Raw genomic sequence first — 19,803 nt, 5'->3', positions numbered from 1 at the left:
TGCACGCAACATAGTTTCTGTTAGGCACGTAAATGAGCGAAGGATGTGGGCAGATTTGTCAGTTGGAGGAATTAGGACTAGAATTGTGTCTGTGTATTCACCATGTGAGGGTGCAGATGAGGATGAAGTTGACAAGTTTTATGAAGCATTGAGTGACATCGTGGTCAGGGTCAACAGCAAGGATAGAATAGTGCTAATGGGCGATTTCAATGCGAGAGTTGGGAATAGAACTGAAGGATACGAAAGGGTGATTGGTAAATGTGGGGAAGATATGGAAGCTAATGGGAATGGGAAGCGTTTGCTGGACTTCTGTGCTAGTATGGGTTTAGCTGTTACGAATACATTCTTCAAGCATAAGGCTATTCACCGCTACACATGGGAGGCTAGGGGTACCAGATCCATAATAGACTATATCTTAACAGACTTCGAATTCAGGAAATCTGTTAGGAGTGTACGAGTTTTCCGCGGATTTCTCGATGATACAGACCACTATTTGATCTGTAGTGAACTTAGTATCTCTAGGCCCAGGGTAGAGAAAGTGAAATCTGTCTGCAAACGAAAAAGGGTAGAAAATCTCCAGGACCAGGAAATTAGACAGAAGTACATGGATATGATTAGTGAGAAGTTTCAAACAGTAGACAGTAAGCAGGTTCAGGATATATAAAGTGAATGGATGGCATACAGGGATGCTGTAGTAGAAACAGCAAGGGAATGCCTAGGACAACTGTGTGTAAAGATGGGAAAAGGCGAACATCATGATGGAATGATGAAGTGAGAGCAGCTTGTAAACGTAAAAAGAAGGCTTATCAGAAATGGTTCCAAACAAGGGCAGAGGCAGACAGGGATTTGTACGTAGATGAAAGAAACAGAGCGAAACAAACAGTTGTTGAATCCAAAAAGAAGTCATGGGAAGATTTTGGTAACAACCTGGAAAGGCTAGGTCAAGCAGCAGAGACACCTTTCTGGACAGTAATAAAGAATCTTAGGAAAGGAGGGAAAAAGAAATGAACAGCGTTTTGAGTTATTCAGGTAAACTCATAATATATACCAGAGAATCACTGGAGAGGTGGAGGGAATATTTTGAACATTTCAATGTTAAAGGAAATCATCTTGGTGGTGTTGCAAACAGCCAAGCTCATGGGGAGGAGGAAAATGATGTTGGTGAAATTATGCTTGAGGAAGTGGAAAGGATGGTAAATAAACTCCATTGTCATAAGGCAGCAGGAATAGATGAAATTAGACCTGAAATGGTGAAGTATAGTGGGAAGGCAGGGATGAAATGGCTTCATAGAGTAGTAAAATTAGCATGGAGTGTTGGTAAGGTACCTTCAGATTGGACAAAAGCAGTAATTGCACCTATCTATAAGCAAGGGAACAGGAAGGATTGCAACAACTATCGAGGTAACTCATTGATTAGTATACCAGGCAAAGTATTCACTGGCATCTTGGAAGGGAGGGTGCGATCAGTCGTTGAGAGGATGTTGGATGAAAACCAGTGTGGTTTCAGACCACAGAGAGGCTGTCAGGATCAGATTTTCAGTATGCGCCAGGTAAGTGAAAAATGCTACGAGAGGAATAGGCAGTTGTGTTTATGTTTCGTAGATCTAGAGAAAGCATATGACAGGGTACCGAGGGAAAAGATATTCACCATACTGGGGGACTATGGAATTAAAGGTAGATTATTAAAATCAATCAAAGGCATTTATGTCGACAAGTGGGTTTCAGTGAGAATCGAGAGTAGAATGAGTTCTTGGTTCAGGGTTCTTACAGGGGTTAGACAAGGCTGTAAGCTTTCACCTTTGTTGTTCGTAGTTTACATGAATCATCTGCTGAAAGGTATAAAATGGCAGGGAGGGATTCAGTTAGGTGGAAATGTAGTAAGCAGTCTGGCCTATGCTGACGACTTGGTCTTAATGGCAGATTGTGCCGAAAGCCTGCAGTGTAATATCTTGGAACTTGAAAATAGGTGCAATGAGTATGGTATGAAAGTTAGCCTCCCGAAGACTAAATTGATGTCAGTAGGTAAGAAATTCAACAGAACTGAATGTCAGATTCGTGATACAAAGCTAGAACAGGTCGATAATTTCTAGTATTTAGGTCGTGTGTTCTCCCAGGATGGTAATATGGTGAGTGAGATTGAATCAAGGTGTAGTAAAGCTAATGCAGCGAGCTCGCAATTGCGATCAACAGTATTCTGTAAGAAGGAAGTGAGCTCCCAGACGAAACTATCTTTACATCGGTCTGTTTTCAGACCAACTTTGCTTTACGTGAGCGAAAGCTGGGCGGACTCAGGATATCTTATTCATGAGTTAGAAGTAACAGACATGAAAGTAGCAAGAACGATTGCCGGTGCAAACGGGTGGGAACAATGGCAGGAGGGTACTCGGAATGAGGAGATAAAGGCTAAGTTAGGAATGAACTTGATGGATGAAACTGTACGCATAAACCGGCTTCGGTAGTGGGATCATGTGAGGCGAATGGCGGAGGATAGGTTACCTAGGAGAATAATGGACTCTGCTATGGAGGGTAAGAGAAGTAGAGGTAGACCAAGACGACGATGGTTAGACTCGGTTTCTAACGATTTAAAGATAAGAGATATAGAACTAAATGAGGCCACAACACTAGTTGCAAATCGAGGATTGTGGCGACGTTTATTAAATTCACAGGGGTTTGCAGACTGAACGCTGAAAGGCTTAACAGTCTATAATGATTATGTATGTATGTATGTATGTATGTATGTATGTAAGTAATGTAGATATCAACACCATTCCCAATTAATTTCTATTCGATTGGTTTGATTGATTGATACATTGATTTCAGTTGTGTTCTACTGAGCGTAATATTTTTGTAATATGTGATGAGACGGAGAACTACAACTATGGGAAATATAATTTTGAAGTTTTTTTAACGTGTCTGAAGGATTTCATTTTTTTTGGAACTCTGGACTCTACTGAAATTATTTTATGTATCAGCAAGAAATATTAATTTAAATATGTGTGTAATATTTTTCTTTTAGGCAATAGGGAAGATATATTGGACAGTATGAACATTGCAAGATGCAAACAATGATTTTTTGTATGTAAATTTTATGTAATTGATAATTTAAATTAATGTCAGCAAGCATTTAAAAATACACTTGGGACGTTTTAACTTGAAGAATTTCTTGAAGAATTATTTGAAAATAATTTTTTGTAATTATATATGTCAAAATTGTAATCTGATGAAAAAGTAAAGGTGGTTTAGTTGTGAAACATCCTATACTGCATGTTTGGTTATTGCTGTTGAAATAGGTGTCGCAATAGGACATCTCGAGGAGTTGCTAACTATCTTAAAATGACCATATATGGTCATGCAATTTCATTCGCTAGAATAACCAGATTTCCTATTGGCGAAAATATAGGGAATCTAGTGGAATTTGTTTCCCATTGGTGAATTGTGATTTGTCAATTTTCGGCCTTAGGCCGCTTCGCGTGCGAGAGGCAATTAGGCGGTGTCTATTCCATCTGACCGTTCTCGAGTGCGGTTGTGCTCGAGGGTTTCCCCTCCGAGTCCCTACCTCCTTATTGGTAAGTGCCATTTCAATGTTGTTTTTTTTTGATTTTTGATTTTGTTTGAGTTAATTCCTTTGCGTTTCGGTAAATTCTTGCTTAACGTTATTTTCAAAGTTTTAAATTCAACGTGTTTGAGTTTACCCTAGATTCCCGCTGTTGGTAATTTCAAGTCTTTCGCCTGTTTTTTTTTTCAATCAACAATCCATTCATTTGTGTTTTTGGATTCGTAATTGTATCCGTTTGTCAAAAGCGTTAAGTATCAGCAGCTTTGTGATTTAACTTGGTTTCTTGTAATTTTTCGTTTGTTATTTTTAATATAGTTGTGGTAGAGGGTGTATTATAGTAAATCTTTTCTCCCCCATAACGTCATACGTTTCCATGGACCTCATAGGGCTTCCAGCACATTCCACTCTCCTCTCTTAGTTGTCATTTTTAGGCCTGTAAGTGTTCCCTTGTATTTGATGTAATATTGCATATCGAAAGATACTCCTCACGTGTCCATGTTCTGATGTGAATTCTCCGCCACTACGTCATTTTACTATTTCCATATTCATATTATTAAGTGTCTATATTATTTAGTACTATTCCCTTATTCACATTTTATGTTGACTGTCAACATTTATTATTATTTTCGAGTTCTTTATTATGATTGTGTACGCGTTGTCTCGAAATAACGTTACAATTTTGTCGTAAATATATTACTCATTTGGACTGAAAAGCAGGAACATGTGAACGCAACATGCAAGGTACGAATAAAACAACTTATTTGTCAATAGTATGTAAATTCTACAGAGTTTTACAGGATAGTATTAATAACTGTATCCATTAATAATACAATGAAAATAAGATCGCATATTAAATTGTAATACAATACAATCATTTGTCTTTTGCAGAAGAACTACAAGAATTTTTGAATCTTCATGACACATCAGCAAATAGTGATGCTGAATAGGTCATGGTCACATCGTACCACCAAACTTTTAATAGACCTATTCCAGAAATAAAGGAACAATGTAGGATCGATGGAAATTAGGAATATGAAGAGATTCTGGGAGTTACTTGCAATGAAAATGAATAAAGAGTTTAGTGTGAAAGTTTCCCCAGCCAACTGTGAAAATAGATGGCGTGTAATAGAGAGAAATTACAAGAAATGCATAGACAATATGAATAAAACAGGGTGGGGTCGGAAGACTTTTGAGTATGCAAACGCAATGGACGAGATTTTTCAGAAGAAAAGGAATATTTACCCTGAACTTCTCTCATCAACCACCACAACTGCCCATCTCCCGGTAACCACACAATGTGAAAGAGCAGAAGGAAGTCGTGCTTCCTGCAGTGAGGCAGCCCCGGAACAGTTTATGATCCTATACCGGCTGTAGCAAATCAAACTCCTAATAATATATTACCGCCCGAAAACAGGCGCTCAGTAAGGTCAGTTGGAAGGAAATATAGAGTTGATGTGCTAGGGGATATCAGACAGGAGAGTTTAAAGGATCAGAAGGATAAGTTAGATTTTGAGAACGCAAAATTCGAAAGAAAAATGGAATTTGAAGAAAAGAAATGAGAAGAAATTATCTCATTGAACAGATGATTAAACATCCTGAAGTTGTTAGAGGAGAATATGAATGTAGCTTCTACAACTGATATGTGATGTGTTTATGTACAATTTAAGATTTATATTTCTGTTACCCATTAAATGTAAAATCTATTGCGACAACTGTTCACACTATGTTAAAGGCAACATAATTTCTCCCGGCTATCCCATCTCTGTCATCTCTATCCTCTACTCCTACGAACTCTTATCTCCTCTTGAGCAATCGGTACTTCATAACGTGCTTCTCAATTTTCATGATATTCAAAGTTGTCGACAAGAGCAAGGTTATGTAAAACACAACAAGCACGAATGAAGTGCACAATATCGGGGATCTTCTACAATTTTATGTGATATAATTGACGAAACTTTTGTTTTAATAAGCCGAAGCAATGTTCTATCACATATCGGTTTCTGGTTAGTTTTACACTGTACTCTTTCTCTGCACGCCTCAGTTGACCACGGTCCCTAAATGGTGTCAACAAGTTGCGCAGAAAAGGGTAGCCGTTATCACCCAGGATATAAAATTCACCACATTTCTCTGGAAAGCTCTGCTGTAATGGTGATCTGTGAAATACACTGCTGTCGTAGACAGATCCAGGGAATCCAAGAAACACGTCCCTTATTCTCCTTGTGTTATCGCGCACAACCTGTAAATGAAAAAAATCGGTTTCGTGATTAGGCGTATTTTATTCCTTTGATAAAGTGAAACCATTTTACCGATTTGCAAAGTATAAAATGAACGGCAGAGTCAACTTTGTATCTTACCTGGATGAAATAAAAAAATCCTGTTAAGGTAGGAATCAGGATCATTTTTTGGCTTGTCAATGCGAATATGTGTATCATCTGTAACTCCTAATACTCCGGGAAAATGATTATGCCTAAAGTGTGTTTCAATAGTAGTGATTTCATCTCTTGTAGGCCACTTTATTATTTCATCCGACAAATTACTTATGAAGTACACCATACGTCGTGTGATTTTGTGCAGTGTACTTAAGGTAATATTGAATCTATCACTTACATCACGATATGAAGCTGTCTGATGACCAGCAAACCACAAAAATATGAATTAAGGCTACCTTTTAAATCCTAGCCTTGTCATATCTGATCACCAGCATAAGATCTGTTTTCAGGGCTGTCGACAGTGGGGTTTGAGCCATTTACCTCCCGAATGCAACTCACAGCTACATGAGCCAAACAGCTTAGCCAACTAGCTCTGTTTACTTTCAAGTAATCCTAGTAGAGGAGCGATCCGAAAGTCAAGGAAACAACAGGTGGAGGCCTGCAGGGATGCGGAATGTTCAATTGCTACATTTAATTAAGAATTTATTTCAGAATACCACCGTCAAGGAATGTTATTTTCAAAAAAAAAAAAAAAAAAAGACAAGGAAAAATATATTTATAAGGATCTGTGCTTCGTGAACCATGTGTGAAAAGGGCTAACGCTCATGCCTCATTTAAAAATCCGAAAACAATCCCCAAATTCTGCTGACCGTTCTCAAACTGTACGAAACTGGAATTCACGCTTGCAAGAACAGCAGACTAGCAGTCCGAATACCAAATCATCCCTACAAGAACGCTTCAAATACAGCGAAGTGTATGTGCGCATGCGCCTGACTGTTTTGGATAGTTTCGTGTTGCAGCACGAACAAAGCTAATGTGTTTTATACGAAAAATCGTGTGCCACTAGAGAACTTCGAATCGATTCTCCTACTGAGAGACAAAGATTATTTGAAGTGAAACAGATGTAGTATAACAGTTAGGTGAATCATTATCAGAATCATTGTTATGAGAGAAGTGAAATTCGTGTCAGAGTTATGTTTCTAATAAATTTCTTGAACGACGTAGGCCATTAAGTTATATTTAAAAGCGTATGGTAATAGAAAGGTCATTCAAATAAATATATTTCTAAAACAAGTATTCACTTATAGGAAGAAGAATTACGAACAGGAATCTTTTACGAAGGGTGCCTTCTACTTTATCTACACCAATTCGATAAATTACCAACTTCTCTGAAATGATTTAAGAAAAGACTAGATAACCCAAGTGATACGTAATCTGCCACTTGGACCACAGCCCTAAATACTGATCACTGGTGATTGATTGATTGATTGATTGATTGATTGATTGATTGAAACTGCCACTCTTTGAAACGCATCACATATTCCTCCAGGTCTGTTATTTTAAAATCTAATCCTATCTTACCTCTTTCCTGTACCATACTAGTTCATAGAAAGGACTTATACTTTGAGTTTTCACATATTGCTTACCTGAATTTAGGCTATTTCTAGATAGCATTGATTCTATTACCCAAAGTAAATATTCTTCAATGAAAATAGTACCGTAATTTAGGAATGAAGTGTGATATGGCGTACTGCAACTTTTTTTGATGACTACTAAATAAATAATATTAATAATAAAATAAATCATGAATAAAAATATATAAATAAAATTACTCAAAAACTTAATAAAATTAATAAGCATAATTAACCGAAATGTCCGTAGTATGGGCGCCAGAGTTCACCAGAATGGATCCCTCGAATTTAGATAAGAGCATGATAAACTTTATATCCCAGGGCGTGTACATAATGCTGCGTACTGGTACATCTGCTGCAGGCCTTACCTAACCTCCTGAAAACGACTAATTAGGTAGGAACTGCACCTAGGTTCATCAATAACACTGATTCTAAAATAGCTAACTATATTCTTAACAAATTCCGTGCACGAGCACCTCATCAACATACAACATTATACATATAATACACACATAAAATATTGCTGGAAGACTCCATATTTACAACAACAACAACAACAACAATAATAATGAAAATCGTGGGAAAACGAAAGCGAGAACTAAGCTACCATTTGTAGATAGTCCGATGAACAATGTACATGTATGAAGATAAATACCCTTCACTGTCTCTATATCAATTCGACTTACCGATTCTCATAATCGGCAGTTATCACATCACACAGATACTGTACCTTGTACTACTGTGTTCACATATTTTAACACTTGTTGTAAAGATATATACACACGTCTGTCGATCCTCAACATATAAATTTATGGAACGTCTGAGATAGCTTTCACCAACATATAATGCTAGGCCGCCACAAGTGCTACAATACTTAATGCGCAAGCACTCTCCACAATCAGCCACTTTCCAAGAACATAACAAGACTACGCTCCACGAACGTTTGAAGTCCAGTCCATTGCAGCCGTATCACTCCAGTACCGTGTATCAGCACCACTTCCTTCCCGTACAGTATGCCAGTTGTCGTTCTCTTCTGTAGTCAATGGTTATAGTTGTCTTCCTTCTCGTTCCTTTACAATCACCTTTACAATGTTTCTTACAATGTTCCAGGTTGCCGCCGTATCATCAACCTTTATAGACATCAACATCCCCCTCCTCTCAGATGAGACGTCTGGATTGGTGCTTGCCCACCAATCATGAGTGAACCTCTTGTCAAGACCAAGCCCTGAACTACTTCTTCCTCCCAAGACAATAACAAACTCTGGGGTATATTCCATGAATCACCAAACTTTCCTAATACAACAACAAGCTCATCTCATCAGGCTGGGATATATATAGTCCGCACACTTTATGTTGGTGCATTTGTGTACGGGTTTGAGGAGCAAGGAGGGAGGTGTCCCGGTATCGATAGTGCTGCCAACCGAAGGAAAATGAAATCTGAATTGAATCGAGAATATGATCGATCGATACGAAGTTTCTAAACCGTTATCATCTTAAGCCAACAACTATGTCACATACACATTATATAACATTATAAAACATTTCTCGATGCGAATCTTTTTCCTAGCATGAATTCTATACTTTGGCTTTGTTGTGTAAACAACAACAGTACTAGTACGTAAAGTGTACTCCAGATGTCGCACAACGATGCTTAAGCGATTCATAGTTTGTGTTTCAAAGGTTGCCAGTACGAATCTCGAAGATCGCCGAGATCGACAGATTCAGCACTAGGGTGTAAATGCACCAACATAAAGTGTGCGGATAATACATGACTCATGGATTTCCCGACACAAGTACATCACAACAAACACTGGGGCAGCCATATGACTCATTCAAATTACCAGAGTTATTAAAGCAATGTTTTCCCACTCATGCAAAACAAATTACCCATGCCTACATATGTGGATATCTTCCAACTTATAAATATAAATGACAAAACATACAAATGAAATACCGATAATAATAATAATAATAATAATAATAATAATAATAATAATAATAATAATAAATCGAATACTGACAATAATATCTCTACCTTCTACATATAATTCGGGGGTGTGATATATGTACTATCACAGTACAAAGGATGAAGCGTATTGCGTATGGCAATACAGTAGATGTCAGTTTTTATTTCTTCAATGTCATGTCCATGAAATAAGGATATTATTGACCTTCCCTGCTAAATGTTTTCAACTGAAACACCGTATAACCTCATACTTGACGTTTTACATGTAACGCATGAGCTTGAGAGAATTCTAGTGATACAATAATTAGTGTTCATTATCGCTGATGTATCAATGCCATTAGTGCACAAATACGTTTCTTGCAAATAGGCATCTGCGTTACACGTGTCTAGTGTAAATATTTAGTTCAAAATGATCGATATTTTCAGATGGGGGTACGTGAACGCATCGTATCCATGATATATTATAATTTTTGTCCTAAATGGAAAAAATGCTTTTAAGCAAATTAAGTGTAAAATTAGCGGTAAATTAATAAATACGATTATTACTAGTGAAATATATACATATTTAATACATACTTTGCAACTACGACTATTATTCTACTATGTCACAGCGCTTCAGTATGTCTTTTGTTCATGTAACACTTTTGTGTTTGAGGTCTTTGCTCACTTCTTTGCTTTGCTTGATGTTACTTGGTTGGGCGAGTTGTTGACTTATGCTCATAACTCATTATTTAATTATTGCTCCAGGGATCATGCTATTTTTCTTTCAACAAAATTTTTGTGTGTGCTATTTACGATATTCAGAATTCACAGACACACAACTTCCATCCATTGGTGCTAGCCCACGACCTCAGGAAGGAAACAAAAGACGGTACGATGAAGCGGAATGCCACAGTTACGTATCTATATTTCTCTAGTAATAATGGTATTTATTAATTTACCGCCAATTTTACTGTTGATTTTTGTGAAAGCCAATATTTTCCTCCTTTTAGGACAAAAGTTACAATGAAATTTCATGAATACGATTCGTTCACATAACCTCCGATGGATCTCCTTATTTTGTTATCTTAACTTAGGGGATATGGAATGGGTATTTTGCCAAAAATTTGTCATTTTTATATTATTGTTATTTCTTAATGTGTCAAATGCCCTCTTTAAAATAGTGTATGGATTATGATGATATGATAACTACAATTGTGCTTTTTAAAATAATTTACATGATGATGCACGCTAGATTTCTGCTGTGAGTAGACATGACGGTCTCTTGCTATTCGCTTGACCGACGTTCTATTCAGTGGTACAATGCTAGGTATTTCTATTACTTAGAGGATGGTGACTCTAAAGGCTTTCAAAGTTGTTCATGATTCTAAACCCTATGGAAATGATGTAAATGTAACCAAAATGGAATGTATTGGTCACGTTCAGAAACGTATGGGGACAAGATTGAGAAGACTAAAATCAAGCATAAAGGGAAAGAAATTTAGTGATGGTAGAACATTAGAGGGTAAGAACAGATTGACTGATTCAGTCATTGATACTCTCCAGAATTACTGTGGTTTGGCCATCAGGCAAAATACTGATAATGTGGAAGCAATGAGGATAGCTGTCTGGGCATCATGTTTCAACATTTATTCCAGTAATGAAAATCCTGTACATGGCTTGTGTCCTTCAGGGACAGACAGCTGGTGCAAATATAACAGGAGCAAAGTAATAGGGGAGAAATATAACCATCCTCACAATTTGCTACCAGCCATTACGGATGAAATCAAACAAATTTTCAGGGATCTTTCTGACAAAAATCACCTGAAAAAATACCTCCACGGCCAACCCAAAGGAATGTGTCAATAGTGTCATCTGGAACCGCCTACCCAAAACAGTGTTTATGGGTATCAGCACACTTGATTTTGGTGTATATGATGCTGTTTCAAGTTTTAACCAGGGTAACATCACAAATTGCAAAGTTCTGCAAGTGTTAGGGTTGAGTGTTGGGTGTCGAACTGTTGATGCAATGTTGCATAGAGACCTGGTAAGACTAAGGTCTGCTGAAAATGTCATTTAAAAGAAAAGCTCTTCAAGCCAGAAAGGACAGGAGAGGTGCCAAGAAGAGACTACAAGTGGAATTTGAAGAAGATCCAGATAATCCAAGCTATGGACCAAGCAGGCATTGATGTGTTAAATTTGAAGCCCGTTTCCCGTAAGTTTACTTTTTTAATACTTAAGGTGCATTTTCTCAGCCAGTTTTGAATATATGAACTTGAAATTTGTAGGACATACTTATAACTACCTCTTTCAACTGCTGAAACAACAGTTTTTAATTTGTCTGTATATTACAAATTTTATTAGCAAAAATATATTCTTAAAATACCAAAAATATCTAGTATCAAAATAAAAAATAATATCTTCCTTAAGTAGGTCGTTTCAAAAATTAGCTTGTTTCAGTAGAAGACCAAGACATTCAACTACAAGCTGCAAAAATTTGAAGTGTCTAACTCCAGTGGTTTTATAGAAAAGGTACAATATAAACAGCCGAATTTATCATTGGAGGCATAGGGCATTCCGTACCCACTTAACATGAAAATTTCCATTTTTACGTTACTATTGGCAACTTAGCAATTCAATACGATAATCAGAAGGTTATGTTTATGTATCACAGGCTTGTTTACATTCAACCGATGCGTCGGCCATGTTGATTTTATATTAAGGTCTGATACTACAGTGTATATGACCAAGACCGCCTCCAATCCTCAGACTTTAATGCTACTCTGGATCGTTCAAAGATGGCGAATCGAGTAGCCGGACATGTTGGAAATGTGGGTTTGTTTTGGTTTGTTGTTATTGTATGTAGCCCGTGTAGTTTCATGAATGTTGACGGTAAATGGTAGTTTATTTGTAGAATATAAGTGTGCGCATGTATTTATATGAGTCAGGGGACACTTAGGATCGGTAATTATACGCAGTAATGCAGTGGCGTGGGGTGAACATATTCAATACCCCAGCTGCAAAAAACGTTTTTAAATAGGTATATAGGCCTACATGATGATGATGATGCTTGTTGTTTAAAAGGGCCTAACATCGAGGTCATCGGCCCCTAATGGTACGAAATGAAATGACAACAAAAAGTTCAAAATCATCCACTGACCAAAATAAAAAAATGTCATGAAGAATGAATGGATGGACATGAACCCAAAAAAAAAACAAAGACACAGTGGATCCGACTAAAAAAAGGTCATAAATAATAGTATTACTGACCAAGGGACCACTTACAAAGAACAATCCTGAATCGAGGATGCTTGATGTCTAAAGGGGTCCAAAATCCAGGTCTAAGGCCCCTCAGAATGGTACATGTCGCGAATAAAGTAGAACCATGGTATTTGTCATGTTGCGGTACTAATCAAAAGTAGCAAAGACTCACGGTGTTCCACACAAGATGGTACTACTCACAAGAGTATTGTACGCTGTACAGGTAACGCAGACCTATGGTGTTTCTCACACAATGGCGCCACTCATAGCCAACGCAAACCGATGAGGCTCCTCACCTAGGTGTACTAGTCACGGATGCCGGTATTCCCGTGGAGTTCCTTACATAGTGGGTACTAATCACAGGCAACGCAGACCCACGGTGTCGCTCATATAGTGGTACAACTCACAGGCAACGCCCAGACCCGCGGTGTTGCTTACATGGGTACGACGCACGGGTACTGGAAACCCACAGGAGAACCTACTCTTTGCTGCTACTAATCACAAACCTACTTCGTACCTAATATAGTGGTACTACTCGCAAGTACAGCAACCCATGGTGTTCCCCGCGTGATGGTACGAATCAAAAGTAGTTTCATGGTTCTAATTCAATCATCCCTTGGTCGCCCTTTTAGTCACCTCTCACGACAGGCAGGGGATACCGTGGGTATATTATTCGTCTGCGTCCCCCACCCACAGGGGGTAGAGAGAGAGAAAGGGAAGAAGAAGGGATCCGTCACTTCGAAAAATGAAGTAACGGACGAAGAAGGGCAAGGGCCACGAAGGGCGTGAAAATGAAAGATTCCCTAGGCCTCGAATGCTCTAATACCGTCGGGGTTGGAAAAGAACAAGAGTTGACCAAGGGAGGTCGGACAGGATAGACGAAAGTGAGGAGCCTGGCACAAGTAAGTGGAAGCAATGCCAAGATTCAGCTAAAGGCTCCATGGTCGCCAAGCCATACTCCCAAGTTGAGAGCCCCTTGGGCACCTTGTAGTCGTCTCTTACGACAGGCAGGGGATACCGCGGGTGTATTCTTCGTCTGCGTCCTCACCCACAGGGGGGTAGTGTGTTTGGTCCGCGAGAGGTATTTTATTTCCCTCAAGTCCGCTGGCAAGCCGGTTAGGACCCCCCTATCCCCCACCTGGGACGCGCCACGTGGGAGTATCACCTCTCCTCCTGCTTCGCCAGCGTAGTAGGTTCGTGGTAAATACGAGGTGCATTCAAGTTCTAAGGCCTCCGATTTTTTTTCTAACTAACTACTCACTCGAAAACGATGAAACTGGCGTTACTTCTCGATGTAATCACCCTGCAGACGTACACATTTTTCACAACGTCGACGCCATGATTCCATGGCAGCGGCGAAGGCTTCTTTAGGAGTATTTTTTGACCACTGGAAAATCGCTGAGGCAATAGCAGCACGGCTGGTGAATGTGCGGCCACGGAGAGTGTCTTTCGTTGTTGGAAAAAGCCAAAAGTCACTAGGAGCCAGGTCAGGTGAGTAGGGAGCATGAGGGATCACTTCAAAGTTGTTTTCACGAAGAAACGTTTGCGTAACGTTAGCTCGATGTGCGGGTGCGTTGTCTTGGTGAAACAGCACACGCGCAGCCTTTCCCGGACGTTTTTGTTGCAGTGCAGGAAGGAACTTGTTCTTCAAAACATTTTCGTACGATGCACCTGTTACCGTAGTGCCCTTTGGAACGCAATGGGTAAGGATTACGCCCTCGCTGTCCTAGAACATGGACACCATCATTTTTTCAGCACTGGCGGTTACCCGAAACTTTTTTGGTGGCGGTGAATCTGTGTGCTTCCATTGAGCTGACTGGCGCTTTGTTTCTGGATAGAAAAATGCCATCCACGTCTCATCCATTGTCACAATCGACGAAAAGAAAGTCCCATTCATGCTGTCGTTGCGCGTCAACATTGCTTGGCAACATGCCACACGGGCAGCCTTGTGGTCGTCCGTCAGCATTCGTGGCACCCACCTGGATGACACTTTTCGCATTTTCAGGTCGTCATGCAGGATTGTGTGCACAGAACCCACGGAAATGCCAACAGTGGAGGCGATCTGTTCAACAGTCATTCGGCGATCCCCCAAAGCAATTCTCTCCACTTTCTCGATCATGTCGTCAGACCGGCTTGTGCGAGCCCGAGGTTGTTTCGGCTTGTTGTCACACGATGTTCTGCCTTCATTAAACTGTCGCACCCACGAACGCACCTTCGACACATCCATAACTCCATCACCACATGTCTCCTTCAACTGTCGATGAATTTCAATTGGTGTCACACCACGCAAATTCAAAAAACGAATGATTGCACGCTGTTCACGTAAGGAAAACGTCGCCATTTTAAGTATCTAAAACAGTTGTCATTCTCGCGGCTGGCGCTAAAAATCCATCTGTCGTATAGTGCTGCCATCTCTGTGACGTTTTGACAACGAACGCGGGCTCCTTTTAAAACAATGCACATGTTTCTATTTCTTTCCAGTCTGGAGAAAAAAATCGGAGGCCTTAGAACTTGAATGCACATCGTTTATAAAATCGTAGCCCCACTACACTCTCTAAAGTGAACATTACCATTTTATAAGCCTGTATTTTTCGTGGAAAGGTCTACCTGACAAAGATCTTTGAAGAATATTTTCAACCACACGCTCGCACATACTTCCAAACTGATATTCACGGCAGTGACGACACCATCATAACTTAATCTATAGCAGACGTACTTACAGTTTCATCCGGTGACGCTTTGTGATAGTACAGTCATGGTTTTCACAAAAATACACTGGGACTAACTGGTTTTTTTTTTAACTTAAAAAGCCTAATCTAAACTAATCAGCAAAATTTAACTGGTATTTTACCATCGTTGAAGTTTTATAGTCTCACTCGCATACTGAGTGTACGTTCATCAACGAAAAACGAGGGGAAATATTTGTTACGACGTATAACATGTTATATTCATGAAGAATGCCACAGAACTCGCGAAACCTTCACTTATAATCCAAGAGGAACGCTACAAAAATTCACTATATACCATCATCACAGACAACCGTTCGCGCTTAACTCTGTGTTCATGCTGGGCAACCTAAATATTTTTTTGCGGCTATCGGAACACATACTCTATACGTGTCATAATTGAATTGCTCGAAAAAACTGTATACATGCCGAAACCCCAGACTAAAATATATTCCTCTATATTGCAATCTATTTCATACACTGGCTCTTTTTTTATTAGCAAGACGATGTGCAAGTGGCTATACTGTTAAGATGGATTTTTTCTTGCAGTCCCTAGTGTGTGGCGCTAAATACTTCGAGTGTCAAGTATTAAAACTAACACCCCTTACCAAAGTTAGCTGCCTGTCACCGTAAACTGCTGTCGGGGGAGGGGGCACAGCTCCGCCTCCAGGAAACTTCAAGTGCATACGTCACCCAAGCGCCCTTAAATTTCGCTGGACCGGACGAGTTGGCCGTGCGGTTAGAGGCGTGCGGCTGTGAGCTTGTATCCGGGAGATAGTGAGTTCGAATCCCAGCTCGCTGGAGAAGCTGAACTGCGGTAGTGCGAGCGGATTGTCGAGACAGCTGCACTTGGCTTAGCTTAGATGTTCGCAATTTTTTAAACATTATAAAAAGCGTTCTAAGGAATAATTAGGAAATATTAGTACAAAGTTCTTTTACCCCAGCAGCGCTGGGGTAAATTGGGTTCAGTGCTCGCCACTGCAGTAATGTGAGAATGTATTTGTTTTGATCGTGTTGCGAACCAGTTTTAAGTCTGACTATGGCAATACCTCTCATACAACTATTCTTAAGTTTTCTACGGAATAAAACAATAAGAGAGAAATGGGTGAGGAATATACATCGTAATTATTTTGAAGTCGATGACAGAACTCTAGTGTGCATACATCGTTCTGAGAATACGTCTGAGGTTAAGGAAGGCTTTTCTCTAATTCCAAACAGTGAACCTATTCCTGTTCCTCCAAAAATGTTAATTTAGATAGAATATAACTGATATTGTGGCTCAGACGGCAGCGCGTCGGCCTTTCACCGCTGGATACCGTGGTTCAAATCCCGGTCACTCTATGTGAGATTTGGACAAAGCGGAGGCGGGAGAGGTTTTTCTCCGGGTACTCCGGTTTTTCCTGTCATCTTTTATTCCAGCAACGCTCTCGATTCTCATTTCATAGCATCTATCAGTTATTAATAAATCACTTTGGGAGTGGCGACTATATCTGCTTCATTCATTACATCCCTGACCCGGTCAATGACTGGAAAATAGGTTGTAGGTTTTAATTTTCATAATTGATATTGTGATATTCCGTCAGTGTCTATGTGCTTTAACGAGTCGAGTGATTTAGATGCAAGTGTATTTTACAAGAATCTGTGCTTGCCTGCGGAAATGTTTGTTTGGATCTTGGAGTATAACAAAACTTACAAGTGTGACAGATGGAGCAATCTGTATAATGTTACAAAGAAGAAATAGTGACTTGGAGGACTTAGCTGGGTTTGTAACGCAGGGTTTTACACTACCACACCTTTCGATTCACGCTGTGGTTATCTGTTATCAAGCAGACTACACCGAACTGAAGCTCGCCCATGTGGTTAAATATCAATGTATAAGAGTCAAAAGAGATTTTGCACTCATACTCTTTATGCCTTCAGTGTTTACAGTGCACTATGTCTTCTGGTATAGGTAGTGTTCTGGCAGATGAAAACTTTACGGCAGTGCGGATAAATTTGCTGATAATTTATAAATAATGAACTTTATTGATTTTTAGTCAGGTATACTCTTTTGTTTGCTTGTGGTTGGGCGACCCTTGACAGTTGTCTGGGAGAATGGTGATGTATAATAAGCCTTGAGACCATAAAGCCGTAAATATGACTTAAGCCTAACTGGCTCCTGTCCGCAATTAATGGAAGAACGGAACAAAGGTCAATACATCGGTAGTTGTCGCAAGAGAAAATCCGTCATAACCTTGTGACTGTAGGGGTTCGGGTGCCAGGTGTCAGGCCTACTGTATTATGTTAACAGATCCGTCTCCTTCTATACCGTACGTTTAATATACTGTAGTTAAATATTCGCAATATCCGCGGATAACCATTTCGCGGATACGGATAACCATTCGCGGATGCGGGTGCGGATGAAGGAAGTGCGGATGCGGATATTATTTTGTATATCCGCTCAGGGCTCTAGTTATAGGCTAGAGGAATTTTGTTGCTTTCATTGATCTGTCTCTGATTTATCCTTGGCTTTGACTATATAAAAGTGACTGAGGTACAGCATGAGCGATGCTAGTAATGCTATCCCGTATGCAGCCAGTCCCTGCTATGAATGGTGTGAAAATATTGCTCATAGGGTCAGTTGGTGCAAGCATTTCAGTGGGCTTGGCAGACTGATATGTAATCGAAACTCGTGGCTCGGTGGGGAAAGCAACGGGGAACTACCTCACTTCTCATTTCCCTAGTACGCTTCTTCAGTGATGCCTAGACCATCTACGACAGCTGATGGCGGAGCTGTTGAGGATCCAATCAGCCTTAGGAGTGAGGACTGAACATACATACAGACATATCTTTAGTGTCTGAACGTTTCATTACTAAGGTGTCCGACTCGTTGGCTGAACGGTCAGCGTACTGGCCTTCGGTTCAGAGAGTCCCGGGTTCGATTGCCGGCCGGGTCGGGGATTTTAACCTTAATTGGTTAATTCCAATCGCACGGGGGCTGGGTGTATGTGTTGTCTTCATCATCATTTCATCCTCATCACGACGCGCAGGTCGCCTGCAAGCGTCAAATAGAAAGACCTGCACCTGGCGAGCCGAACCCGTCCTGGGATATCCCGGCACTAAAAGCCATACGACATTTCATTTCATTACTAAGGTTACCATAATTGTGCGAAGTGTTCCTATACCATATGTCAACATTATGTTAGCATTATCAGGGCCGTTCATTTGGGTTAACATAATCATTTCGGGTGTACTTGGGCTGAGTGGTTCAGACGGTTAAGGCGCTGGTCTTCTGACCCCAAGTTGTCAGGTTCGATCCTGGGTCAGTCCGGTGCTCAAATACATCAGCCTCGTGTCGGTAGATTTACTGGCATGTAAAATAACTACTGCAGGACTAAATTCCGGCACTTCGGCGTCTCCGAAAACCGTAAAAAGTAGTCAGTGGGACATAAAGCCAATAACATTATCATTTCGGGTGTACGTCCCTTTCATGGGGTACTAAATATAAGAAATGGTCCACCACTTCAAAACTAAGGCAACAAATTATGTTCTCATGAGAGCGAATACATTGACGAACCTCGCATCTTAATTTTCAAAATGATGTTATACATATAATTTTTAACTTTTATCATCATCATCTATCCAGCGAAGTGAAATTTAAGAGAAAACGTTATTTGGCTAAATGAAATTTATAAATAATCAGACTGTTGTTCTCATTTCTAGTACAATATATGTAATTCTAGTCGATTATATGTGGTACGTACTTGTTGGCGAAGCGTTTGCATACGAGAAAAAGTGATTTTCGTGTCCGACGAACCAACCCTATGATGTTATATTTATCATGTTACGTGGTATTTTCGCGTTAATCCGACTACATCGGCCGCCACGTCTTTTTTATATTACGGTCGAAGGATTGGAGTCGGTCTTGATATGACCCACACCAGGGTTACTTGAAACGAGAACTGAAAGAGATACAAAGGAAAGCAATACGATTTGTTCTGGGTGATTTCCGACAAAACAACAGTGTTACGAAAATGTTGCAAACTTTGGGTTGGGAAGACTTGGGAGTAAGGATACGAGCTTCTCGACTAAGTGGTATGTTCCGAGCTGTCAGTGGAGAGATGGCGAGGAATGACATTTGTAGACGAATAAGCTTGAGCGGAGCTTTTAAAAGTAGGAAATGTGTAATAATTGGAATTTAAGAGGACAAATTGGGGCACATATTAATGTATAGGGCCGGCCCAGCGATGTAGGGGTAGCGTGCCTGCCTCTTACCCGGAGACCCCGGGTTCGATTCCCAGCCAGGACAGGCATCTTTACCTGGATCTGAGGGTTGGTTCGAGGTCCACTCACTCCACGTAATTACAATTGGGGAGCCAACTGACAGTGAAAGCCAAGAATAACGGCCGAGAGGATTCGTCGTGCCAACCACACGGCGGGCCTTCGTGGCTGTTCCGCCATGGTGTTTGCTTTTGGGTTTTATTAATTTACAGGA

At 40.1% G+C, this 19,803-nt stretch overlaps 2 protein-coding genes across 3 annotated transcripts in view; both read right to left on the bottom strand.

The window, feature by feature from the left end:
• LOC136857271 (carnitine O-palmitoyltransferase 1, liver isoform) overlaps positions 1-19,803 on the bottom strand; it is a 336,584-nt gene that overhangs the window by 154,020 nt on the left and 162,761 nt on the right. The gene's annotated exons all lie outside the window — the stretch shown is intronic.
• LOC136885209 (protein GVQW3) lies at positions 14,045-14,830 on the bottom strand. Its single transcript, XM_068227180.1, has one exon. It carries the CDS (start codon positions 14,828-14,830, stop codon positions 14,330-14,332), a length of 501 nt encoding a protein of 166 aa, XP_068083281.1. The 3' UTR covers positions 14,045-14,329.

This window comes from Anabrus simplex, chromosome 1, assembly GCF_040414725.1.
Source record: "Anabrus simplex isolate iqAnaSimp1 chromosome 1, ASM4041472v1, whole genome shotgun sequence".
NCBI classification, from domain to species: Eukaryota; Metazoa; Arthropoda; class Insecta; order Orthoptera; family Tettigoniidae; genus Anabrus; species Anabrus simplex.
The sequence above is the reverse complement of the archived record's forward strand: the minus strand, read 5'-3'. Positions and strand labels throughout refer to the sequence as shown.

Excerpts from the sequence above, each read along its gene's own strand:
- LOC136885209 (XM_068227180.1), bottom strand. The coding sequence starts at position 14,830 with ATGGATGTGTCGAAGGTGCGTTCGTGGGTGCGACAGTTTAATGAAGGC.